General features: G+C 45.2%; 2 protein-coding genes across 3 annotated transcripts; one reads left to right on the top strand and one right to left on the bottom strand.

Annotated features, from left to right (window-relative positions):
* The first annotated feature begins 212 nt into the window (after positions 1-212).
* LOC144595093 (nucleoside hydrolase-like) lies at positions 213-14,659 on the top strand. The gene is made up of 6 exons (XM_078402126.1): positions 213-237; positions 5,187-5,377; positions 6,431-6,610; positions 7,896-8,007; positions 8,998-9,134; positions 14,273-14,659. Exons 1-6 carry the CDS (start codon positions 213-215, stop codon positions 14,618-14,620), a joined length of 993 nt encoding a protein of 330 aa, XP_078258252.1. The 3' UTR covers positions 14,621-14,659.
* On the bottom strand, positions 13,930-27,796 carry LOC144595091 (inosine-uridine preferring nucleoside hydrolase-like). Of its 2 annotated transcripts, none has more exons than XM_078402122.1 (5): positions 27,564-27,796; positions 25,426-25,605; positions 24,823-24,934; positions 21,090-21,226; positions 13,930-17,881 (listed from the first exon to the last, which is right to left on the bottom strand). In XM_078402122.1, the coding sequence occupies exons 1-5, from the start codon at positions 27,744-27,746 to the stop codon at positions 17,534-17,536; spliced, it is 960 nt and encodes a 319-aa protein (XP_078258248.1). In that variant the 5' UTR covers positions 27,747-27,796; the 3' UTR covers positions 13,930-17,533. The 2 variants fall into 2 exon arrangements, with proteins under 2 accessions (XP_078258248.1, XP_078258249.1); XM_078402123.1 differs by having other exon boundaries at positions 27,464-27,575.

Raw genomic sequence — 27,796 nt, 5'->3', positions numbered from 1 at the left:
GCTTTAGTATAAAACTATCGTCTTTTTTTCAGCCTCCACTTGCGATTCATCTAACCTGGACACTACCTTTGTTCGGTGAAATAATCCCAGGTCGCTGCTGTTTAATTACCAGTCACCTTTGCTGACATCAAGGTCACGTGGACCGATTTTTACCTTCATCTTGCACCAGAGCTGAAACTGGCAACCGAGCTACATTAAACAAACACCCAACAATGCAGCAAGCTGTGCTCCCGACCAGTGAGTAGTGCTTAAAATAGAAATAAAATCTGTGGGTAAATTTTCCAGTCAACAGTTAGTAGCGATGGAAAACACCCCAGGAAGGAGGAGCATTGAAACATAGAAACATAGATGCAGGAGTAAGCCATTCGGCCCTTCGAGCCAGCACCACCATTCAATACGATCATGGCTGATCATCTAAAATCAGTACCCCGTTCCTGGTTTTTCCCCATATCCCTTGATTCCTTTAGCCCTAAGAGCTAAATCTAACTCTTTCTTGAATACATCCAGTGAATTGGCCTCCACTGCCTTGTGTGGCAAAGAATTCCACAGATTCACAAATCTCTGGGAGAAAAGGTTTTTCCTCATCTCAGTCCTAAATGGCCTACCCTTAATCTTAAACTGTGACCCCTGGTTCTGGAGTCCCCCAACATAGGGAACATTTTTCCTGCATCTAGCCTGTCCAATCCTTTAAGAATTTTATATCTTGCTATAAGATACAAGTTATATCCAAGTTAAACTGCGCTGAAAATATATGGAACTCACTACTCACACTGAGAGACACTGCAAGCCACAGGAAATAGGACAGCAGAAAGTCTTTGGGCCCAGTTTTTAATAAGATCATGGGCGGCTTGATCTTGACTTTATTTCCACCTTCCTGTATGTTTCCCATATCGCTCAACTCTCTGACAGCCCCCAATGAATCTCTGTTGTCATGAAACATGGGTAATGGTAAAGTGAGACCTGGAGTACTTCAACCAGTTTTGGTTTTACTTAAGGAGGGATCTACTTGTACTGGGGCTTGCTCAGAAAGGTTCCATTAGGCCGAATCCTGGGACGGGGCTGCCTTATAAGGAAAGGGGTCAGAGGTTATGGGGAGAAGGCAGGAGAATGGGGTTAGGAGGGAGAGATGGATCAGCCATTATTGAATGGTGGGGTAGACTTGATGGGCCAAATAGCCTCATTCTGCTCCTATCACTTACAAGATACAACATGGAAACAGCCCCTTGTGCCGACCAGCGATCCCCACATACTAACACTATCCCCCATACACTAGGGACCATTTACAATTATACTAAGCCAATTAACCTACAAACCTGTACGTCTTTCGAGTGTAGGAGGAAACCCACACAGGTCATGGGGTGAACGTACAAACTTCGTACAGACGAGTACCAGTAGTCAGGATCGAACCTGGGTCTCTGGCGCTATGAGGCAGTAACTCTACTGCTGCACCACCGTGCCGCCCTAGAGGTTGAAGCCCAAGCTGGTGAAGGTTTCCTAAGTAGATAAAACTCTCATCCATTGGTTTGATCCTGGCTCACAATCATGTTGGATATTTCTCCATTGTCTGGGGTTTCACTTTCCAATAATTTCCCCAGTAAAGATACAAGTCGATGCCAGTCTGAATGGGTAAATAACTAAACAAGGAGATAGACGCAAAAAGCTGGAGTAATACAGTGGGACAGGCAGCATCTCTGGAGAGAAGGAATGGGTGATGTTTCTGGTCGAGACCCTTGTTTACTGATATCCTGATGGACCCAATCTTCCTTCACCTTTGCCCATGGGATTCACATATTTTCTGCACAGAGAAAGGTACTAAAGAAATATTTCTCTGTTAGTCCATCACATACTATGTGGCCCCAGAAGTTGATCATTCACCAGAGTTGGGATATTGGGTACAGAAACTAATTTCAAAAGACGAAGGTCCACTGATGAGATGTTACTGAGGCAGTTGTGAACTCGCCCAGCCCCCAGCCTCACTGTCTGCCCTGCTAACCTACTGGGCATATAACTGGATGGGTATCCCAAGAAGAGTGGTCAGAGGGGCTGGTCTTAGATTAGCAGAGAATCAGATGGGCGGTGGAGGTTACGGCGTGTGTGGGAGGAGAAGTAGTAGGGAAACTGGGAAATCATGGTGTGATGCTCATCATATGCTAACCCACTCATTCCTGGATTCTATCGGTCAAATAGGGTAAAATTGGGGGGTGGTCAGTGTGGGTGGGTATGTGGGGGGGGTTGTGGGTGGGGGAAATCTTTCTTTTTTTTAGGTCTCTTCCGCGGGGCCTTCCATCGCCCGGCGCGGCTCGGCCGCGGGGCCTTCCATCGCCCGGCGCGGCTCGGCCGCGGGACACCATTCTGCTTTAGTTAAACATTTTGTTGAAGATGGCCGTGCCGTTGTGTTTGGCTGCCTGCCACTGTATGTTTCTTTTTTTTTTTCCTAATCAGATGTGCAGCACTTTGGTCAACGTGGGTTGTTTTTAAATATGCTATACAAATAAAATTGACTTGACTTGACTTGACTTGACTTGTACAGCTGGCCACTGTATGGCTCCAAATCCAAGACACATTCTGTTGGAAGAAAATAGATTGCACCAATTTCCTTTCCCCTTTAGAACTGCTCGGATCTGGGATTTGGACTCTCGATGGTGTGGGCAGAAAATAACATGGGCTATGGGCAGGACAGAGGGAAGATCAGAGAAGCCAGCCCTACAATTTCCTAGTTGGAAATTCCAGTTGGGAATTCTGGTTGGGTTAAAATATTAATTGACGCAAGGAACACAGTTTTAACCCTGAGACAACCAGGTATAGTTGAACATTGTGTTTAGTTTAGTTTCGAGATGCAGTACGGAAACAGGGCCTTAGGCCCACCGGGTCTGTGCCGACCAGCAATCCCCGCACGTCAACACTATCCTACACACACTAGGGACAATTTACAATTATGCAAAGCCACTTAAACTGCAAACCTATACGTCTTTGGAGTGTGGGAGGAAATAGGAGATCCCTGAGAAAACCCAAGCAGGTCACGGGGAGAACGTGCAAACTCCGTACAGACAGGCACCCGTAGTCAGCATTGAACCTGGGTCCCTGGTGCTGTAAGGCATCAACTCTACCACTGTGCCACCGTGCCGCAGTTATTAAAGTGCTGGAGTAACTCAACGGGCCAGGCAGTATCTCTGGAGGACATGGAGAACAGGTGACCTATTAGAGAGTTCTGAATAGGGGTCTTGGTCCGCAATGTCACCTATCCATGTTGTACAGAGATGCTGCCTGATCTGCTGAGTTATCATATCATATCATATCATATATATACAGCCGGAAACAGGCCTTTTCGGCCCTCCAAGTCCGTGCCGCCCAGCGATCCCCGTACATTAACACTATCCTACACCCACTAGGGACAATTTTTACATTTACCCAGCCAATTAACCTACATACCTGTACGTCTTTGGCGTGTGGGAGGAAACCGAAGATCTCGGAGAAAACCCACGCAGGTCACGGGGAGAACGTACAAACTCCTTACAGTGCAGCACCCGTAGTCAGGATCGAACCTGAGTCTCCGGCGCTGCATTCGCTGTAAAGCAGCAACTCTACCGCTGCGCTACCGTGCCGCCCATAGGTGCAGCCATTCAGCCCTTCGAGCCAGCACCGCCATTCAATGTGATCATGGCTGATCATTCTCAACCAGCACCCCACTCCTGCCTTCTCCCCATACCCCCGCTATACTTAAGAGCTCTATCCAGCTCTCTCTTGAATGAATTCAGAGAATTGGCCTCCACTGCCTTCTGAGGCAGAGAATTCCACAGATTTACAACTCTCTGAGTTTTAAATGGCCTACCCCTTATTCTTAAACTGTGGCCCCTTGTTCTGGACTCCCCCAACATTGGGAACATGTTTCCTGCCTCTAACGTGTCCAACCCCTTAATAATCTTATACGTTTCGATAAGATCCCCTCTCATCCTTCTAAATTCCAGTGTATAATTTCCCGTTTTCTCTCTCCCTCCTTTCTTAAAAAGTGGGACAACATTAGCTACCCTCCAATCCACAGGAACTGATCCTGAATCTATAGATCATTGGAAAATGATCGTCAATTTCTAGTACCACCTCCTTAAGTACTCTGGGATGCAGACCATCAGGCCCTGGGGATTTATCAGCCTTCAGTCCCATCAATCTATCCAACACCATTTCCTGCCTAATGTGGATTTCCTTCAGTTCCTCTGTCACCCTAGGATCTCTGGCCACTAGAACATCTGGGAGATTGCTTGTATCTTCCTTGGTGAAGATAGATCCAAAGTACCGGTTCAACTCGTCTGCCATTTCCTTGTTCCCCATAATAAATTCCCCAGCTTCTGTCTTCAAGGGACCCACATTTGCCTTGACTATTTTTTTCCTCTTTACATACCTAAAAAAGCTTTTACTATCCTTCTTTATATTATTGGCTAGTTTACCCTCGTACCTCATCTTTTCTCCCCGTATTGCCTTCTTAGTCATCTTCTGTTGCTCTTTAAAAGAGTCCCAATCCTCTGGCTTCCCACTCTTCTTTGCTTTGTTGTACTTCTTCTCTTGTATTTTTATGCTGTCCTTTACTTCCCTTGTCAGCCACGGGTGCCTCTTACTCCCCTTAGAATCTTTCCTCCTCTTTGGGATAAATTGATCCTGCAACTTCTGCACTATTCCCAGGATTACCTGCCATTGCTGTTCCACCGTCTTCCCTGCTAGGGCCTCCTTCCAGCCAATAAACCACCATCCTGTGTGTAAATAATGCCCCACAAATCCCTTTTCAAATATTTCCCCTCTCACCTTTGACCTGTGCCCTCTAATTTTAGTCCCCTATCCTGGTAAAAAAGACTGGATGTTTACCTTATCTATGCCACCCCTCAGCATCCTGCACTCCAGGGTAAACAGGCCCAGCCTATCCAGCCTCTATCTAGCACAGTATTTGCGGATATCGCAAATCTCCTGAGGTGCTGCCTGACCAGCTGAGTTACTCCAGCATTTTGTGATACCTTCGTTTTGAACCAGCATCTGCAGTTATATTACTACAGTATTTGTGGATACCAGGTATATTTGAGGTTACTGTAGGAGACTCCAGCACTTTGTATGCTTTTGTGCATTAACCAGCATCTGCAGTTCCTTTGTTTCTACATTGTGTTGTTAAACATTGCCACATTTGTTCCATGCTGCCTGCCCTTTAGGTTGCCACCTGGGCAAGAAGCTGCTGATCTTGGATGTAGATGTTGGGGTGGATGATGCCCAGGCCCTGATGATGGCTCTGGCAGCTCCCAACGTGCACATCCTGGCGATAACCTGCACTCACGGTAACACGGGCATCGACAACGTGTGCAAGAACGTGCTGCGTGTGCTGAAGCTGTGTAACAGGATGGAGGTAGGTAGTGACGAGGAGCAGGCCGGGGACTGTGCCTCCCTGTTCAGCAACAACTCTGACCACAACAGAAAATAAAACACATGTACAACCTCTTAAAATGGGTTCATCAATATATAGAGCGCCAACCAGGTACGGCACGGTGGCACAGAGGTAGAGTTGCTGCCTTACAGCGCCAGAGACACGGGATCGATCCTGTCCACGGGTGCTGTCTGTACTGAGTTTGTACGTTCTCCCTGTGATCACGTGGGTTTCCTCCAGGTGCTCCAGTTTCCTCCCACACTTCAAAGACGTGCAGGTTTGTAGGTTAATTGGCTTCTGTAAATCATCCCTAGCGGGAAGGATAGTATTAGTGTACGGGGTGATCGTTGGTCGGCATGGACTCGGTGGGCCGAAGGGCCTGTTTCCACGCTGTATCTCTAAAGGTTATGGAAGGACTGTTCAGAAGGAGTTCCTGAATCTTTCTTTGATAGAGGGAACCAGTGACACCAATCGAGACAGTCTTATAAATCCTTACCCACCTGGTGAGGTGTTAATGTTACGGTGTGAGCACAAGGAGGTGGTTCCCCCCCCCATCTAGAGGCTGAGTTCCTGACTTGGTTGATGTGCTCATTCGAGGAGAGTGTGGTTAAATGGTAATCAGGAGACTGGAGTCCAGCTAACGTCTCGCTCAGTGCCCTGATAAAGCAGATCATATTTTACCATATTATAGATTAGCACATGGCAATAATACTGAATCAGGGAAGTGCTTCCGTTTCGTTGCCCACGAGTGCCCTGGGCTGCTCACTGGCAAAGTAGCCTCACGGGGATACTTGATCAGCAAGAGCGTCAATGGTTACAGGGAGAAGGCAGCAGAATGGGGTAGAGAGGGAAAGGGAGATCAGCCACAATTGAAGGGCGAAGTAGACGCGATGGGCCGAATGGCATACTATGGCTCATGAACCTATGAGGGTCCTTTATGCCAAATGACATCATCTTTCGTGGCCTTTCATGATTGTTGTTGAGCAACGTACCCGATGCACAAGTGATATTTCTGACCGTTTGTCCATGTTCCAGATCCCTGTCTATCGTGGAGCAGGCACCTCTCTCCTGGGTGTACTCCATCACGCCGCCGATTACCATGGGAAGGACGGCCTGGGCGATGTTCCCGATCCCGACGCTCCGGGTGCGGAACATTTAAAGTCCGAACACGCGGTGAATGCCATGGCACGGATAGTTAATGAGCACCCCGGGCAGGTGAGATGTGCCGACATTTGGGAACGTAAGACTTGGTAGTCAGTGGTAACCCGATTAGAGTTTGAACCCTTGTTTCTGTCTCAAATATGGGTAACTTGCGATTTTAGCATTGAGGTGGGATGGTATTTGGGTAACATAGTGGTGCTGCTATTAGACCTGCTTTCTCATGCAGTATATCTCCAGCAAGTCCAGTTGTATCCGACTTCAGTGTTTTCTGCATGGAGTTTGCACGTTCTCCCTAGGATTACATGCATTTCGTCTGGGTGCTCTGGCTTCCTCCCAAATACCAATGATGTACGGCCTGATTGATTAATTGGCCACTATTGTGTAGGTGAGTACACAGTGTAGGAATGGTTGACATGGATGGGGAGAGGTTAGCAAAAGATTGGCGTAGGGTCAGTGCAAATGATCGCCCGGTGGTTGGCATGGAGCTGTTGGGCTGAAGGACCTGTTTCAAGGTTGCGTGACACTATCACCTCTGAATGGAAGGTGGAGGATTTTGGTAGACAATTGAAGGAGAGAAGCAAATGACAGGAAACTTTTTCTTGATGAGGCTTTGGTTGAAAACCATTTTAAGTCAATTGCATCCGAACAACTTCATGGAAATCTTTCCTCAACTACCCTAGCACGGTGGCGCAGTGGTAGAGCTACTGCCTTACAGCGCCAGAGATACAGGTTTGATCCTGACTACGGGCACCGTCTGTACGGAATTTGTACGTTCTCCCCGTGACCCTGCGTGGGTTTTCTCCGACATCCTCGGTTTCCTCCCACACTCCAAAGACATACAGGTTTGTAGGCTAATTGACTTGGTATAAATGTAAAATTGTCCCTAGTATGTGTAGGGTAGTGTTAATGGACGGAGATCGCTGACCGGTGCGGACTCAGTGTCCAAAGGGCCTGTTTCCGCGCTGTATCTTTAAACTAAACTAAAGTTAGGCTGAAAAGCCGCAGAAAACCTTGGGCTATTGAGAACTTGATAAAATTAACTTAATGAAGACGTATATTTGAATGTCTCAATTCCAATTTAAACTACAAAGTCTTTGATTTTCTTGACAGGATTTGAGTTATCTCTAACATCAGAAGTTTGGTTTAGCAGAAGTTGAACAGATTAAATTGCGTCAAAGTATCAATGAAATTTGCAGATGTCTGCAGTAAATTCAACTGTCTACAAATACGGGTTGCAGTTTGTAATTCCCAAAGCTAAATGAAATATTTATAATTGAAACAAACAAAGCAATTAATATTTCACCGTTACAATACTAAGTCCTGTCTCTTCCTCTTGTAGATCACTTTTGTTGCTCTTGGACCCCTGACCAACGTAGCCCTGGCTGCCAAGATCTACCCCACCTTTCCTTCAAAGCTGAAGGATTTGTACATCATGGGTGGAAACATGGAAGGTATGCCCAGAGCCTGCTTTACCACTCTGTCTGAAGGGACATTATTGACAAAACCAACTGCTCACCGTCCATATCGCACATTACTGCCTTCTGCACTCTACACTTAAGTTCAACAACGTCAGATAATGAGCACTTTCTACATTCCCATTTCAAAGTCCTTCAACATTCCTTGCAGCGTCTGGATAATTGCTCTGTAATTTCACCGGCTCTGGAACTTTGTGATCTCACACTAACCAAACTTTTGTCATTCAAACTCTCCTGTTTTCCAATTTATCCAAACATTTTTCACTTGTTCTCTCCTTCTCTGGTGCACAAATCTAAATCGACAGTCATTCACCGTCCAATGAAACATTAACTTTGTTTCTCTCCCCACAGATGCTGCCTGACCTACTGTGTACCCGCATATTGTCACTTGATTCAGATTTCCAGTACCTGCAGTACTTTGTTTTTGTCGGTACTCTGATACATGTGGTGTCTGGACAGCCCATAGTACTTGTCTGGAAGTAAGGCAGGCAGACAGGCCCAGAGTTTGCCTTATCTAGTTGATTTGGAAAAAGACATTGAATTATTATCCGTCCTTGTAATTATATCCCGTAACACTGCAGGGAATCTTAGGAGTGATTGTCCGTGGTGGGAAAGGACTGTACCCAGTTCTGCTCAAAGGGCCGAATGGCCTACTCCTTTGTCTATTGTCTATTACTCCAACCCATAACCAAAAGTCCCTATTGGAACATAAGAAGACTGGGTGAGGTACCAAGGAGTTAAATCCACATCTGGAGCAACGTGTTATCATTAGATCAAAATGGTCATAAGTGATAGGAGCTGAATTAGACCATAAGGCCCATCAGGTCTACTGTCATCAAGATCCATTCGGCCCATCAAGTTGTCATTAAGATCTTCCCAAATGATTCCCAGATGATGCAGCTATTAGGTTGTGCATTATGTCAATGTTTTATACTCAAGCATTAACTCCCCTGCTTTTATTTCCAGCCAGAGGGAATGTGAGAGTCTGCGGTGAGTTCAACTTTGTCACAGACCCAGAGGCGGCTTCCATTGTGCTGAGCCACTTCACTTGTCCCGTGTACATCGCCACCCTGGAGTACTGCCTCCGCCATTACCTGCCCTGGGTACGTTGTGTAGGAGCAGCTTCAGACCAGTCGTGGCACGTGGGGAATGATAGCCTAGTGCGTATGTTATTCAGATGGTGCTCCAGAGGCAAGGTTACTGGTCCAGAGATGGGAGTTTGAATCCCACCGTGGTAGTTGACAAATTTGGATTCAGGTAATGAATAAAATATCTGGAATTATAAGTTAGTATGGTGCCCATGGTCAGGACTGGATTGTTGTCAATATCCAACTGGTCCAATGACTGTAGTTTGTCTGAGGTTGGCAGTTTCCTATTTTCTCTCCCCCATTCCTTTCTTAAGGGGGCTCAGAATGTGCTCCCCTTCAATCTACAATTCCAGATCTGTACAATTTTGCTTGACTAATCTTCTGGAATATTTTGAGGATGTAACTACGAAAATTGATAGGGGAGAGCCGGTGGATGTGGTGTACCTCGACTTTCAGAAAGCCTTCGACAAGGTCCCACATTGGAGATTAGTGGGCAAAATTAGAGCACATGGTATTGGGGGTAGGGTGCTGACATGGATAGAAAATTGGTTGACAGATAGAAAGCAAAGAGTGGGAATAAATGGGTCCCTTTCAGAATGGCAGGCAGTGACTGGTGGGGTACCGCAAGGCTCGGTGCTGGGTCCGCAGCTATTTACAATATACATGAATGACTTGGATGAAGGGATTAAAAGTACCATGTGCAAATTTGCAGATGGTGCAAAGCTGGGTGGTAGTGTGAACTGTGAGGAAGGTGCTATGAGGTTGCAGGGTGACTTGGACAGGTTGTGTGAGTGGGCGGATGCATGGCAGATGCAGTTTAATTAATTTTTATTTTTTTTAATTAAAATTTATTAAGCAGACTCATGGTCCATTAGAATACACATACAGTACACAGTATATACATATAAAATTAAATTAAATTAGAAAAGGCAACAATACCAATGTTTCCACATAGGTGACAGGTATCTCACGGCACTGAAACCAGGATTTACCAGCAGCACAATGATGGAATTCTGAGAACCATTCAATCGGCATATAAATTTAAACATGAGATTCCTCAACAGGGCATGAAACGTATTGACTCCTGCACTACAAAACAGTTCACTTGCACTGCACCACCTTGGCTTTCTAAGCAATATGTGCATGCAGTCATTATAGGCAACCTTAAGTTTATGGATGCTTGACTTATTAAACTTTATCCACAAAGGAGCAGTGTAAAGAGGAGTACAGTACGCTCTAAACAGGTTTATCTTGACATTTCCTGAGCACCAGTGGAATTTCCTAACCAACATGTTAGCTTGTGCATACAACATGCGGCGCTGTCTATACATGTCCTCATCATCAGACATTTGATCTGTGATGACATGTCCCAGATACTTAGCTTTACAGCAGACAGATAGAACCTGCCCTGACAGGTAAAATGCTGGGAAGACTAGATCTTTGTCCCCTTTTACTTTACAAATCATGACAACGCTCTTTTTAGCATTGTATTTCACGTCAAATTGGACACCATACTCAGAGCATATATTCAACATCTGCTGAAACCCAGCACTGCTAGGAGAAAAAACCGCCAGATCATCGGCATACATAAGATGGTTTACCAGGGTGTTACCAATCATACATCCTGTTTTACAGCCTCTAAGCTGGTCAGATAAATCATTCATGTACACATTAAAGAGGGCTGGTGAAAGTAGCCCCCCCTGGCGAACCCCATTACCAACACCAAATGGTACAGAGACTGCATTACCCCATTTGACCTGCATGCTCTGGTTGGCGTACCAATATGCCAGGACCCTAATTATACTGTTAGGCACTCCTCTTTGACTCAGTTTTTGGAACAGCTTATGATGGTTGACTCGATCAAAAGCTTTAGAGGCATCAATAAAACCAATTAACACAGAGGAATTCTGCCTTCTATACATTTCAACCATTTCCTTCAGGGCATAGATACATAAATCAGTACCATGCTTAGCCTTGAAGCCAAACTGGTTGTCTGTAGTACCCAAATAAAAACATAATCTATCTAATAAAATTATTTCCAGGACTTTGGATAACACACTGGCTAGAGCAATCGGTCTGTAATTATCCAAGCTCCCCACCTTGCCCGCTTTGTCCTTGATGTCAGGGGGTATGGGGAGAAGGCAGGAACGGGGTAATGATTGAGAATGATCTGCCATGATCACATTGAATGGTGGTGCTGGCTCGAAGGGCCGAATGGCCTCCTCCTATTGTCTATTGTCTATTATAATACTGTGCCAATTATCTCTTTAGCCATGTCTTTCAAAACTGGATCATGGGGCCATTGGGATTTATCAGCTTATTGTTTCACCAACCACTAACTTTTCTTTAGTTTTAGTGTAGTTTAGTTTATTGTGTACCAAGGTACCGTGAAAAGCCTTTTATTGTTGTGTACTTTGCAGTCAGCGGCAAAACTATACATGATTACAATCAAGCCGTTCACAGTGTACAGATACGGGATAAAGGGAATAATGTTTAGTGCAAGATTAAGTCCAGTAAAGTCCGATTAAAGATAGAGCGAGGGTCTCCAATGAGGTCGATGGAAACGAAATTCCTTCAGTCCCTCACCCTCACAAGAGCCTTGGTTTCTCTGGTTTTGTTTTTGCATCTTCTGTTGTTTCTCCTTTGCTATTTCCCTTTATAAAACCTCCTCTCTCTGTAAGGAACCCAGATTGCCCTGACCTGATCTTTTCCTTTTAACACTGCCATGGAAAATCTTACATATCTTCCGTGACATCTTACTTTCAAAGTCTAGGTTGCTTTTCATGCTCCCGTGTTGCTGAGTTCTATAATACTACCTGCCCTCAGGCACACTGCTGTTCAAGGCAACTTTGTGCTGCTTCTCTCCTGCACTACACACTGCCTGCAATTTCCCCAGGCAGTCAGTCGAACATGACTAGGTGTGGCACAGCCGATTGTAATTAAAAGGTTACACAAAATGCTGGAGTAAATCAACGGGACAGAAACACGGGACAGACAGTCCAGTCTCTGGAGAGAAGGAATGGGTGACGTTTCGGGTCGAGACTCCGTCCAAGGACCCTGACAGTCATTTCGGGTGAGGCAGAGGTTCACTCACACCTCCTCCAATCTCATCTACTGTATCCGCTGTTCCAGGTGTGGACTCCTGTATATCGGCGAGACCAAGCACAGGCTCGGCGATCGTTTTGCTGAACACCTCCACTCTGTCTGCCTAAACCTACCTGATCTCCCGGTTGCTCAACACTTTAACTCCCCCTCCCTTCCCCACATTGACCTTTCTGTCCTGGGCCTCCTCCAATGTCAGAGTGAGGCCCAGTGCAAATTGGAGGAACAGCACCTCATAATTCACTTGGGCAGCTTACACCCCAGCGGAATGAATATTGACTTCTCTAACTTCGTAACCCTTGCTTTCCCTCTCCCTCCCCATCGCCTCCCCCTTCCCAGTTCTCTAACCAGTCTTACTATCTCCGACTACATTTTATCTTTGTTTGCATTGTTGTTACATTCCTCCCATTGAAAGGCTGACACGGTTCTCTTACCTCCCTGCAAAATCTCGCCGGACGCCAGCCACTTCTTCAGTCCTGAAGCTTACCTCTTCTGTATCCACCGCACGCTTTCTCTCTCTCTCTCTCTCTCTCTCTCTCTCTCTCTCTCTCTCTCACCAGTAGGGAACACGGTGTGTAGCCGGCGTTATTAACACTGAGAGAGCTGCCCTTGATGTCTCCAGTGCCATTATATTAGGGTTGCCAACTTGCCTAATACGGGAACGCCCTTGTCCCCTATCTGGACACCCTTAGGAAGGGTCTCGACCCGAAACTTCACCCATTCCTTCTCTCCCGAGATGCTGCCTGACCCGCTGAGTTACTCCAGCATTTTGTGTCTACCTCCAAACACTGTAGGCCCGGGTGGCCACCATTGGTGGAGCGGGAGCACATGGACGCTGGCTGGGTGAGGTCACCTTGTCCCGTATTTCAGGCCCCTTTATAACATATGCTACAGGTCCCACACTAGCTTAATCCGGCCCTGGCTGTTAATTGTCTGAAGAAGGGTCTTCACCTGAAACGTTACCCATTTCTTCTCTCCAGAGGCTGCCTGTCTCACTGAGTTACTCCAGCTTTTTGTGTCTATCTTCTGTTCATTCTTAAATTCGGTTCAACATGTGAATGAGAAAAGATGGTTTAGTTTGAAAGAAACATGGCACTTAAGGCAGGCCAATTCTCTGAATGCATTCAAGAGAGAGCTGGATAGAGCTCTTAAGGATAGCGGAGTCAGGGGGTATGGGGAGAATAATCAGCCATGATCACATTGAATGGCGGTGCTGGCTCGAAGGGCCGAATGGCCTCCTCCTGCACCTATTGTCTATTGTCTATAATAGCCACAATGCAATTGATGTTACTGTAAATAGCTGACAGAGTGGCTAACATTTTCTTGGCTGAAGGATGTGAATGATGGTTTGGGAATTAAAGATTGGACTCAGTTATTCAGTTATGGGGAGAACTTGCAGGAGGAACGACTTTTGTTGAAAAAGTGCCTTTGTGTGGAACCAGGTTACCAACGTGAGTAATGGCATCTCAATAGGAATAACCAATACATCCAGCATGTTGTTACCAATGGGGATTCAGGGTGAGCAGTACAGTCAGGGAGCGTTATGGAGAGATGGGCTGGAAAGGTTCCTGCCTGAATCTGTCACGACATTTCCAAATCACTTTTTTTATTAGTCTGAGAACAAAGGGGGACTCGGCTTTGGGGGGGGGGGGGGGGGGGAGAGAACAAAGGGGGATTCGGCACGAGGGGGGGCGGGGGGCGAGAGAACAAAGGGGGACCATTGTGGACTAAATGGAACACTTTGTAACTTGGTCGGCGCCTAGATGTGGCGACTCTTTGTATATTGTGTAAGCAAAGCAAAGAATCTCACTGTGACAGATCACATGTGATACATAGATACATAGACGATAGCTACAGGAGGAGGCCATTCGGCCCTACAAGCCAGCACTGCCATTCAATGTGATCATGGCTGATCATGCACAATCAATATCCCGTTCCTGCCTTCTCCCAGACCCTTTGATTCCCCTAGCCCTAAGAGCTTTATCTAACTCTCTTTTTAATGCATCCAGTAAATGATAATAAAGTATCATTCATTCATCATTCATTCGCAGGACTTTTATAGAAAGTGGGTGAATCATGACAGTGAAAAGGCTCGGTTCTTTAAGAAGATATCTGCACATACTGCAAACTATACCCAGGGTGATGTGGGTAGCAAGGGGTTGCTGTTTGGAAGTGGCTTTGTGTCCTGTGATTCATACGCAATGTCGGCTGCCATCGATGACTCCTTGGTGACAGAGCGTGCCCAGTACGGGGTGAGTGTGGAGATGCACGGATCACTGACCAGGGGCATGATGATCGTGGACACCCTCGACATCCTGAAGCTCCAACACAAAGCCACCATCTTCCTGGAATGTGACATGGAAAAGTATAAGCAGCTGATGATTAACGCCCTGAAATAAGATGCGGTACGTCCCAGACGGAAGAACATAAAGCCAGCAGTGCCAGAGTTACGATTATACACGATGCAAACGCTAACGCCAATAGAATTTATGCTTCAATAACGGGGGTAATGATACCTTAAAAATGGGGTATTGAATGCAAACAATAATTCATTATTAACTTGTTCATAAAGGCATTTAAGGTCAAACTAAACCGGCTAGAAGGTTAACTATTAAATCTTTGTGGAAGTTTGATCATCTTTTTTAAGTAGGAAATATTTACACCAAACTTTCCCAAGGAAATTATATGGAGGGTTTGGGGAAATGGAATGGTGTTTGCCATTGTTATCTCAGAAGATCCCACCCCTGAACCTTATTCGGAAACCTTCCTTATTTTGATATCTCGTAAGTTGACTATTCCGATGTTGTGGTAGCTCAGCGAGACAAGCAGCATCTCTGGAGAGAAGGAATGGGTGATGTTTCGGGTCAAGTATATGTTCTGTACCTGTACCTGTTCATACCTGCAGTTTCCGTCACCCCCCTGACTCTCAGTCTGAAGAAGGGTCTCGACCCGAAACATCACTCATTCCTTCTCTCCAGAGAAGCTGCCTGTCCTGCTGAGTTACTCTAGCATTTTGTGCAGTCTTTGGTATAAACCAACGTCTACAGTTCCTTCCTACGCTATTCTGATGCCGCACTTGTTTCCATCCTCATTTCTTGACACTGCTAATCACTGCCAGTGAAGTCTCCCCATCACTGCCTGTGAAGTCTCCCTCAATAGTCCATGCTCAACATATCCTCCCATCCGCCCACCACCTCCAGGCGTCAACGTTCCTTACCTCTGTTACTTCCTCCAGCCCTGTGACCCGTGAAGGCCGTGCGCTTTAGAAATCTCTTCCTAAGCCTCTCCGCCCCACGCTCTCCTCCCCTGCAGAGATACTAATGGCCCTCTATTTGTCAGCCTTTAATATGATTCGTATTATAAACCCGCCCTATGAATACATATCATTGTTTATCAAGATGTCTAATTGGATTTGGGTACATTTTGTCGTGATCAAAGATTTCAATTTCAAAGACATGGTTTGCCTTGAGATTTCAAGCTGTTAACACTCCACAAGAGAACTGATATGAGAAAATAAAATGTACTCTATTTGATAGAGAGACAGTATTATATCAGAAAAATAGGCTTTGCTTTTGCTGAATCTGGTGGGTGCCACTGAATTCATATTGTAATGGCTCATGAATACTGTGTGAATCAATAGAAAATAAAGGTAGCATGGAACTAAACTGCTTTCGATGTTTTTATTTTCATCCAGCTGTGAATTGCGTTTCTTGTAATGAGGCAGCTCCGTGGTGTAGTGGTAGTGCTGCCGTGTTACTGCGCCAGAGTCCTGGGTTCGATCCCGACTACAGATGCTGTCTGTATGGACTCTATATGTTCTCCCCATGACCGCATAGGTTTTCTCTGGATGCAGGAAAAAAACTGTAGACTCTGGTTAAAATCGAAGGTAGACACAAAATGCTGGTGTAAATCAGCGGGTCAGGCAGCATCTCTGGAGAGAAGGAATGGGTGACGTTTCGTGTCGAGACCCTTCTTCAGACTGATGTCCGGGGAGGGGACGGGACAGAGATAGAATGTAGTCGGAGACAGGGAGACTAGTGGGAGAACTGGGAAGGAGGAGGGGATAGAGAGGCAAAGCATATTGTGCTCCAACATTTTCGCCACCTCCAAAGGGACCCCACTACTGGCCACATCTTCCCATCTCCACCCCTTTCTGGTTTCCGCAGAGACCGTTCCCTCCGAAACTCCCTGGTCCACCTTTTCTCTGGGTGCTCCAGTTTCCTCCCACACTCCTGCATCCCCCTGTGGGTTTGTAGATCAATTGGCTTCAGTAAAACTGTAAATTGTCCCTCGTGTGTAGGATGGTGCTAGTGTATGGGGTGATCGCTGGTCGGCGTGGACTCGGTGGGCCTGTTTCCGCACTATCTCTAGAGTCTAAAGTCTAAATCCAATATGAATTGTGGTTATTGTAATGTTGTCTCCTCTATTGAAATAACTATATTTCAAGAGGAGCACTGTTCCCCAGGTGATGTCGGGGCAGAAGCCGAGAAAATGGAGTTGTAGTTTACAAGTTTTGCTCCGAGATCTTAGGTGTCCCCCTAGATTCCAAAGTCGTACAGGGTTTGTAGGTTAATTGGGTTGGGTTTGTATACTTGGTATAAGTGTAAATTGTCCCTAGTGTGTGTAGGATAGTGTTAATGTTCGAGGATCAATGGTCAGTGCCGACTCGGTGTGTCGAAGGGCCTGTTTCCGCGCTATATCCCTAAAAACAAAACTGCTCGTAACTCTGCAATGAACTAAGTTGGGATCTTGGGTGAGGACAAGATTAAATTTGGGGGTGATATGATCGATGACAGCCCATGGAAGAAGAGGGACAACCTGATTAGGATGCAAGGGGATAACTGTGGATGGAGACATTCCCTATCCTTTGAGGAGAAAATGAGAAGGGGAAGAGAAGACAAATGAAATAAACAAAAAAGGCACAAAGTATTGGAGTAACTCAGCAGATCAGTAGGAATCTCTGGATCTATGAACAGGTGATGTTTCAGGTTTGTACCCTTCTTCGGTGTGTGTGTGGGGGGGGGGGGGGTGGAAGCTGGAGGAGAGGAGGGGTAGGACAAAACCTGGCAGATAATCGGTTGATACAGTGATACAGGTGATGGGAGGTGCTGATGGACAGATGCTGGAAAAAGGCCAGAGATGAAAAAACAGAAGGTGTGAGTCAAGAGGATTGAAGAGTTGTGTATTGTGAAGCTAGAGAAAGGAGAGTATGTGGAGGGAGAGGGGGCGAGGAGAAATAGGTGCAAACATATACACTTTGCATTCAGTTAAAAGGCTGATGTTATTGCTATTGTTACTATTAACCTCTCTCACTATTTCAGAGCGGACATCATAAGGTGACTAAACTTCTCCATATCACATTTTGCCGCGATAAAAGCTCGATGTTGTTTTTTCAGTAGGTTCGATGTGTCCAGGACCATCATCCCTCTGGTTAATGACCCCTGTAACTCCACACTCACTCCGACCTGGATGTGCTCAGTAACAACACTCTCCTCAATAGCCGCGGCCATTGCATAAGAATCGCACGAGACAAAACCCGGTTCAAAATACAACTCTCTGTTGCCTTGCTTGATCTTGGCAAACGTTTCGCTGTGTGCCGTTATCTTCCTCATGAAACAAGCTTTCTCCGTGCCTTGATGTATCCACTCGTTGAAGAACACCTGTCAAATTACAGGAAACAAAAAATGTCATCACTTCCATCCATAAACAGAAGGTAGACACAAACAGCTGGAGTAACTCAGCGGGTCAGGCAACATCTCTGGAGAAAACTAATAGGTGACGTTTTGGATTAAGGCCCTTCTACAGACAGTGGTACATAGAGTGCACAGGTGGATTCAGTGTAGGCCCAACAGATAGCACAAAACAAGTTGAACAAATATAGCAGAATATTGCCTAATCTCATGTCAGTGAGTGCTAAATACTGAACAAATAATTTTCTGGCATTGCTGCTGTTTTTCCAACAAAATGTACAGATGTTTTCCATAAATCTGAAAGCATACCACGTTAATAACATTCAATCCAGTTAAGATGCATTTCATGTTAACCTTGAAAATCATTAAAGTTCTTTAATTCGACTGGCCTTTTTTCTCAAATGAGGAACCATGGTAGACACAAATGCCGGAGTAACTCAGCAGGACAGGCAGCATCTCTGGAGAGAAGGAATGGGTGACATGTCGGGTGAAGACCCTTCTTCAGACCTTGATCTGAAGAAGGGTCTCGTCCCGAAACATCACCCTTTCTTTCTCTCCAGAGATGTTGCCTGTCTCGCTGAGTTACTCCAGCATTTTGTGTCTACCTTCGATTTAATCCAGCATCTGCAGTTCTTTCCTACACATGAGGAACCATGGTAATGGACTAAAGTACTTTTCACCACTAAAGATGAAATGGGCAATATCAAGGAGAAGCCAATCATGAGGTTGAGGTTTGGTGATGCCAAATTAAAGTCGGCACATCTCCAGATAGTGAGAGGAGGACATGCTGGCATAAACCTGTACACAGCTGTTAAATGCCTCCATTCCTTCCACTTCCCCCACCAGCTACCTCAGATGTGAACCGCATGCAGAAATTGAATTTACGTCCATTAGAGGAATGCATGATAGGAGGCATGCATTAAGCCACATCTGTTTTGTCATTGCAACACATGTGGTCCCACTTCTGTGAGTTGGCTCAGGAAATGAATACTTGGCACTGGTGATCAGTAGTGAATAGGGTTCTGCCAATGCAGTTGTGGATGTGGAAGCAGTGGCAATAAAACACGTACATAAATTTTATTTGACATTCCCTCTGATCATGGGATAACATAGTACGGGAGATTGATAGTCAACATGGACTCAGTGACCCAAAGGGCCTGTTTTCACTCACTATCTCTCAACTATTGCAGCGAATTGTGGGTGCAGCCCAGACCATCAAACAAACCAACCTCCCTTCCATTGACTCCATTTGTACCTCACGCTGCCTCGGCAAGGCCAGTAGCATAATCAAGGACGAGTCACATCCTGGCCATTCCGTTTTCTCCTCTCTCCCATCGGGCAAAATTTTAGGTGTGAATCTGTCCCTCCAGATTCAGGGACAGTTTCTTCCCAGCTGTTATCAGGCAACTGAATCATCCTACCACAATCAGAGAGCAGTCCTGGACTCCTATCTACCACATTGGTGAGCCTTGGACTATCTTTGATCGGACTTTACTGGCTTTACCTTGCACTAAGTGTTATTCCCTTATCATGTGTAGGAAAGGACTACAGATGCTGGTTTAAATCGAAGGTAGACACAAAATGCTGGAGTAACTCAGCGGGACAGGCAGCATCTCTGGAGAGAAGGAATGGGTGATGTTTCGGGTCAAGACCCTTCCTCAGACTGAGAGTCAGGGGGTGACGGAAACAGGAGGCATGAAAAGGTACAGAATTTGGACTTGACCCGATACGTCACCCATGCTGCCTGAACCGCTGAGTTACTCCAGCAATTTGTGTTCCCTTATCATGTATCTGTACACTGTAAATGGGTCGATTGTAATCATGTAATGTCTTTCCACTGACTGGAGAGCACACGACAAAATCTTTTCACTGCACATGACAATAATCTAACTGAACTGAACTAAGTTCTTCGAGCCCATACCAGCACTTAGAGCGATCCCATTCCCCCTCTTGTTTCCCAGCAGCCTGTCTTTAGGTATGTAGGTTAATTGGCTTGGTGAGTGTGTACATTGTCCCTAGTGTGTGTAGGATAGTATTAATGTGCGGGGATCGCTGGTCCAAATCAATGGTTCATTGGTTCCTTTATTGTCACGTGTATCAGATACAGTGAAACACATTGTTTGTACACAGATCAGCAAGACTGCATCCTCAGTTTATCTGCTGAGGAGACTCAGGTCCTTTGGCTCAGGTCACTTTCAAGCTAAATACCTCTGGTATTTTATCTTTCCATCCTGGGAAAGAGGTTCTGACTAGCAACCCTATCTATGCCTGTCATAATTTTATATATTCTTCTATCAGGTCTTCCCACAACCTCTGGCATTTCAGGCAAAAGCAATCCAAGTCTGTCTGACCTCTCCCTGTAGCTAATACCCACTCTTCCAGGCGGCATTTTGGTAAACCTCCTCTGCACCCTTTCCAAAGCCTCCACATCCTTCTTGTAATACGGCGACCAGTACTGCATGCAAGACTCCAAATGCAGCCAGACCAAAGTTCTATAGAGCAGCAAGACTCCAAATGCAGCCAGACCAAAGTTCAATGGAACTGTAGTGTTTAGTTGTCCCTATTTTGTCTCTGATAAGGACATGAGGTCATAAGGTCATAAGTGATAGGGGTAAAATTAGGCCATTTGGCCCATCAAGACTACTCCACTGTTCAAGCTTGGCTGATCTATCCCTTCTTCCTAACCTCTTTTTCCTGCCTTCTCCCCATAACCTCTGACACTGGTACTAATCGAGAATCTATCTATCTCTGCCTTAAAAATATCCACTGACGGCCTCCACAGCCTTCTGTGGCAAACAATTCCACAGATTCACCACCCTCTAGCCAATTCAATTTTTCCTCAAAGAACATCCTTTAATTCTAAGGCTGTGACCTCGAGTCCTAGACTCTCCCACTGGTGGAAACATCCTCTCCATGTTTCAATGAGGTCCCCCCTCATTCTTCTACAAACGCTCATCATAGGTTGACCTACTCATTCCTGGGATCATTCCTGTAAACCTCTTATGGATTCTCTCCTGGGCCAGCACATCGTTCCTCAGATATGATGCCCCAAATTGCTCACAATATTCCAAATACGACCTTACCAGAACCTTATAGAGCCTCAGCATTACATCCCTGTTTTTGTACACAAGTGCTCTTGAAATAAATGCTAGCATTGAGTTTGATTTCATCAACTTACCCAAGGCAGTGGATGGTGAAGACAATATTCCCAGGTTGTGATGTGCATGGGACACGTAAAATAATCCAGGACAATATGAGCTGCTTCTGGATCAGCTGCAAAGTTAAATTCAGCGCACACTGTGATATTCCCTCTGCCTGAAAAATAAAGCCCATGAATATGGATAGCAGTAAAAGGATAAGTCCAAGTCAGCATTGATTTATGAAAGGGAAATCATGCTTGACTAATCTTCTGGAATTTTTTGACAAGTAAAATGGATGAAGGGGATCAAGTGGATGTAGTGTATCTAGACTTTCAGAAAGCCTTTGATAAGGTCCCACACGGGAGATTGGTGAGCAAAATTAGAGCACATGGTATTGGGGGTAGGGTGCAGACATGGATAGAAAATTGGTTGGCAGACAGGAAGCAAAGAGTAGGAGTAAACGGGTCCTTTTCGGAATGGCATGCTTTGGCGAGTGGAGTGCCGCAAGGCTCGGTGTTGGGGCCGCAACTGTTTACCATATATATTAATGAGTTGGAAGAGGGAATCAGAAGCAACACTAGCAAGTTTGCGGATGACACAAAGCTGGGTGGCAGTGTAAACTGTGAAGAGGAGGTTAGGAGGTTGCAGGGTGACCTGGGCAGGTAGATGAGTGGGCAGATGCGTGGCAGATGCAGTATAATATAGATAAATGTGAGGTTATCCACTTTGGTGGCAAAAACAAGGAAGCAGATTATTATCTCAATGGTGTAAGAAAATAACTGCAGATGCTGTTATAAATCAAAGGTATTATTCACAAAATGCTGGAGTAACTCAGCAGGTCAGGCAGCATCTCAGGAGAGAAGGAATGGGCGGCGTTTCGGGTCGAGACCCTTCTTCATTATCTCAATGGTATTAGGTTATGTAAGGGGAAAGTGCAGCAAGACCTGTGTACACCAGTCACTAAAAGTTGGCGTGCAGGTACAGCAGGCAGTGAAGGCATGTTGGCCTTCTTAACGAGAGGATTTCAGTACAGGAGTAAAGAGGTTCTTCTGCAGTTGTATAGGGCCCTGGTAAGACCACATCTGGAGTATTGTGTACAGTTTTAGTGTCCTAATTTGAGGAAGGACATCCTTGTAATTGAGGCAGTGCAGAGCAGGTTCACGAGATTGATCCCTGGGATGGCGGGACTGTCATATGAGGAAAGATTGAAAAAACTAGGCTTGTATTCACTGGAGTTTAGAAGGATGAGAGGGGATCTTATAGAAACATATAAAATTATAAAAGGACTGGACAAGCCTGATGCAGGAAAAATGTTCCCAATGTTGGGTGAGCCCAGAACCAGGGGCCACAGTCTTAGAATAAAGGGGAGGCCATTTAAAACTGAGGTGAGAAGGAACTTTTTCACCCAGAGAGTTGTGAATTTGTGGAATTCTCTGCCACAGAGGGCAGTGGAGGCCAAATCACTGGATGGATTTAAGAGAGAGTTAGATCAAGCTCTAGGGGCTAGTGGAATCAAGGGATATGGGGAGAAGGCAGGCACGGGTTATTGATTGTGGACAATCAGCCATCATCACAATGAATGGCGGTGCTAGCTCGAAGGGCCAAATGGCCTCCTCCTGCATCTATTTTCTAATGAAATTCATCCCACCACAACTTGAAAGCTCTCTTTACTCAAACACGTTTAGCAGTACGGTGAAAGTAATTCCTTATCACTTACTTGAAAATATTCAATTACCAACATCTCAGCAATTCAGGTGTATCATTTCATCACTTTAAGGAATTTAAGTAAAAAATGCTCTGCAGTCACATTTCAAGATTCCTCGATGGGGTAGGCCCATGTAAGTATTTACTATTGTGGAGCTCAGTTTAGTTTTCATTGCAGATTGACAAACCCAACCAAAGCATTGGCACCAACAATAATGGTCACTCTGCAGCTCACTCATTGAAACTTACAGAATAGTGAAAGACCTGGATAGAGTGTATGTGGAGAGGATCATTCCACTAGTGGGAGAGTCTGGGACCAGAGGTCATAGCCTCAGAATTAAAGGACAATAGACAATAGGCAATAGACAATAGGTGCAAGAGTAGGCCATTCAGCCATTCGAGCCAGCATCACCATTCAATCATTCCCAATCAGTACCCGGTTCCTGCCTTCTCCCCATACCCCCTGACTCCGCTACCTTGAAGAGCTCTATCTAGCTCTCTCTTGAAAGCATCCACAGAATTGACCTCCACTGCCTTCTGAGGCAGAGAATTCCACAGATTTACAACTCTCTGACTGAAAATGTATTTTCTCATCTCCGTTCTAAATGGCCTACCCCTTATTCTTAAACAGTGGCCCCTCGATCTGGACTCCCCCCACATTGGGAACATGTCTCCTGCCTCTAACGCGTCCAATCCCTTAATAATCTTATATGTTTCAATAAGATCCCCTCTTATCCTTCTAAATTCCAGTGTATACAAGCCTAGTCGCTCCAGTCTTTCAACATTCGACTGTCCTGCCATTCCTGGAATTAACCTAGTGAACCTACGCTGCACGCCCTCAATAGCAAGAATATCCTTCCTCAAATTTGGAGACCAAAACTGCACACAGTACTCCAGGTGCTGTCTCACTAGGGCCCTGTACAACTGCAGAAGGACCTCTTTGCTCCTACACTCAACTCCTCTTGTTATGAAGGCCAACATTCCATTGGCTTTCTTCATTGCCTGCTGTACCTGCATGCTTCCTTTCAGTGACTGATGAACTAGGACACCCAGATCTCGTTGTACGTCCCCTTTTCCTAACTTGACACCATTCAGATAATAATCAGCCTTCCTATTCTTACCACCAAAGTGGATAACCTCACATTTATCCACATTAAACTGCATCTGCCATGCATCTGTCCACTCACACAACCTGTCTAAGTCACCCTGCAACCTCATAGCATCTTCCTCACAGTTCACACTACCACCCAGCTTTGTGTCATCTGCAAATTTGCTGTTACTTTTAATCCCTTCATCCAAGTCATTAATGTATATTGTAAATAGCTGCGGTCCCAGCACCGAGCCTTGCGGTGCCCCACTAGTCACTGCCTGCCATTCTGAAAGGGACCCATTTATCCCCACTCTTTGCTTTCTGTCTGCCAACCAATTTTCTATCCATGTCAGTACACTACCCCCAATACCATGTGCTCTAATTTTGCCCACTAATCTCCTATGTGGGACGTTGTCGAAGGCTTTCTGAAAGTCATGGTACACTACATCCACCGGCTCTCCCCTGTCCATTTTCCTAGTTACAATAGACAATAGGTTCAGGAGTAGGCCGTTCGGCCCTTTGAGCCAGCACCGCCATTCACTGTGATCATGGCTGATCATCCACAATCAGTACCCCGTTCCTGCCTTCTCCCCATATTCTAAAGGACGTTCCTTTAGAAAGATAAGGAGGAATTTCTTTAGTCATAGGGTGGTGAATCTGTGGAATTCATTGCCACAGAAGGCTGTGGGGACCATCAATGGATATTTTTAAGGCAGAGATAGATATATTCTTGATTAGCACGGGTGTCAGGGGTTTATGGGGAGAGGGCAGGAGAATGGGGTTCGGAGGGAGAGATAGATCAGCCATGATTGAATAATTGATTCCCCTACTCTGGGTAAAAGACTGTGCATTCTCTCTATCTAATCCCCTTATAAAGGAAGGGGAATTCCCCGACAAGATATGAACATCAGATAAAGTCTTGTCGAATTCAGCTGTGAAGGTTGCCTAAATTGAATAGCACAAAATATAGGGTCTACCTTCCATATTTCCTCCCATGATGTACAAATGTTTTAACTTCGATGGGAAAGTAGGATCCATTTTACAAGCCAATGCAACATTTGTCAGGGGTCCAGTGGCCACGAGAGTAACCTGTGGGATAATAAATAGTTGGTCAGTGCAGAGAATGAGAGGTGTATGGAAAGCTGATACAGTGGTAAAATACAACCGGTATTTTCACTCTCTTCTTTAGGTGCTCATTTAGAATTCATTTGATACTCAGATTTTTAATCAGAAGCACAAACAGCAGTATGAGGTTCAAACATTTTTGTTCTCATTAAATAAGATTTACCAGCTCTCGCCACCACGTCAAAATCAGGGGTGGCACGGTGGCGCAGCTGTAGAGTTGCTGCTTTACAGCACCAGAGATAAGGATCTTCAAGTGAGGCTTATGGGACTTGTGGGTGGCAACAACGCCACTAAATATTCCCAGACTTTTCTGTTTTTTAATTCCAGTAACCACAACAACATTTGTTATGCAAAGGAGGTAGAAGCTACAAAATCAAAACAACATGGGGTGGTGAAATGGGACCGAGAAACTGAACAGAACGGGGCAAAGGGGCTGAATGGCCTGCTCTTCTCACCTGGCCAGCATACGTCGTGGCAATCCGTATCATGGCATTTACTGCGTGTTCAGCTTGTATGTGCTCCAGCCCTGGAGCGTTGGGGTCTGGAGCATCACCCAGACCATCCTTCCCATGGTAATTTTGCGCATTTAACTGATTTCCCAGGAGAGAGACTTCCGCACCTCGGAAAACAGGAATCTGCATGTACGAGAAAAGGAAACATAGACGATGAACTAGAACATAGAACATAAAACATAGTACAGCACAGGGGGACAGGCCCTTCAGCCCACAATGTCTGTGCCGAACATGATGTCAACATCAACTAATCATATCTGACTGCACATGAAACATATCCCTCCTCTCCCTGCATATCCAAGTTTAGTTTAGTTTAGTTTAGTTTAGTTTAGTTTAGAGATAGTATGTAAGAAGGCCCTTTGGCCCACCGAGTCCGCGCTGACCAGCGATGTCCAGACATTAACACTATCCTACACACACAAAGGCCAATTTACATTTATACCAAGCCAATTAACCTACAAACATGTACGTCTTTGGAGTGTGGGAGGAAACCAAAGATCTCGGAGAAAACCCATGCAGGTCACGTGGAGAACGTAAAACTCCTTACAGACAGCGCCCGTAGTCGGGGAACCAGCACAGATCTACTTGCACTTTATTCTGTTTTAAAACTGTTCTAATTTGTTTCATTGGGTTGTTTAAATTAATACTGACTAGCTAATTAATTTATTGCATCGTATGGGAGGCGCATTCCCAATCTCGTTGTACCCTTGTACAAGGACAATAAAGATATATTGTATTGTATCATAAGAAAATAACTGCAGATGCTGGCACAAATTGATTTATTCACAAAATGCTGGAGTAACTCAGCAGGTCAGGCAGCATCTCAGGAGAAATTGTATTGTATTGTATTGTATTGTATTGTATTGTACACACATCTCCACCAATTTAGGTGTCGTCTGCAAACACAGTAACCAACCCATCTACCCTTACGTCCAAGTAATTTTTGTATACACAGTATATCACAAGTAACAGAGGTTCCAGCACAGATCCCTACGGAACTCCACTGGTGACAGACCTCCAGCCAGAATAACACCACAAACCTCTGTCTTCTCTGAGTAAAGAAACATCAAGATGGATGGAAATATCGTCAACAATGCTTGTCACTTCCCTTTTCTCTTTTCACCTTCTGGGAGAAGATACAAGAGCTTAAAAGCCTGATGTTCAGATTTGTTAAGAACAGCTTCCCCTCTGCTACCAGACTGAACCAATTCCTGTTTTACACCCTAGTTCCAGTAGTGTTGCCACATACACTTACTCTCAACTCTACCTCATGTGGTTATTCCATTAATGTACTTTACTATGCTTTTACACTAATCCAATTTTCAATGCAAACTTGCACCATTCTACCATTGCATTTATCATTACTGTAGGTATAGTTTAATTAGTAACTTCATGTGAGCACGCAATTTCATTGCAACTTCCTCCCCTCTCCCATCAGGCAAAAAGTATAGAAGTGTGAAAACGCACACCTCCAGATTCAGAAACAGTTTCTTCCCAGCTTTCTATCAGGCAAATGAACCATCCTACCACAACCAGAGGACAGTGCTGAACTACCTCTTTGGTGACCCTCCAACTATCTTTGATTGGACCTTGCTGGCTTTACCTTCCACTAAACGTTATTCCCTTATCATGTATCTATCTATCCACTGTAAATGGCTCGATTGCAATCACGCAATGTCTTTCTGCTGACTGGTTAGCATACAACAAAAACTTTTCATTGTACCTCGGTACATGTGACAATAAACTAAACTGAACTGATGTATATGACGTATAAGAAAATAACTGCAGATGCTGGTACAAATCGAAGGTATTTATTCACAAAATGCTGGAGTAACTCAGCAGGTCAGGCAGCATCTCAGGAGAGAAGGAATGGGTCGAGACCCTTCTTCAGACTGTATATGACAATTAACTAACATAATCACACCAAAATGGCAGTTTTCAAAATAATTGTCATTCTTACGTACAGCTTATCATAGCTTACTTGCAGCTTATTTTGATCATAGGTTGCAGCGCCCATTGATTTTTGAAATGAGCACATGTGCTAAGAATCTGTCCCTTTACCTGTGGTTGGCGTCACCCACCTCTGACCTGTGGCAAACTTTAAGCACTCGGAGCACGTTCTTGCACACGTTGTCGATTGTCGTATTTCCGTGACAGCAGGTGACACCCAGGACCTGTACGCGAGGAGCTGCCAGGGCCATCATTATTGCCTGAGCGTCGTCCACGCCACAGTCGACATCCAGGAGAAGCAGCTTCTTTGCCATCTTCGCCCCTGTGAGCGTAAAGCAGCGAGTTGGACTTTGAATAAGCTGCC

Source organism: Rhinoraja longicauda, chromosome 7 (assembly GCF_053455715.1).
Source record: "Rhinoraja longicauda isolate Sanriku21f chromosome 7, sRhiLon1.1, whole genome shotgun sequence".
In the NCBI taxonomy this organism is placed as follows: Eukaryota; Metazoa; Chordata; class Chondrichthyes; order Rajiformes; family Arhynchobatidae; genus Rhinoraja; species Rhinoraja longicauda.
Note: the sequence above shows the minus strand (reverse complement) of the source record. Positions and strands in the feature narration are given on the sequence as shown.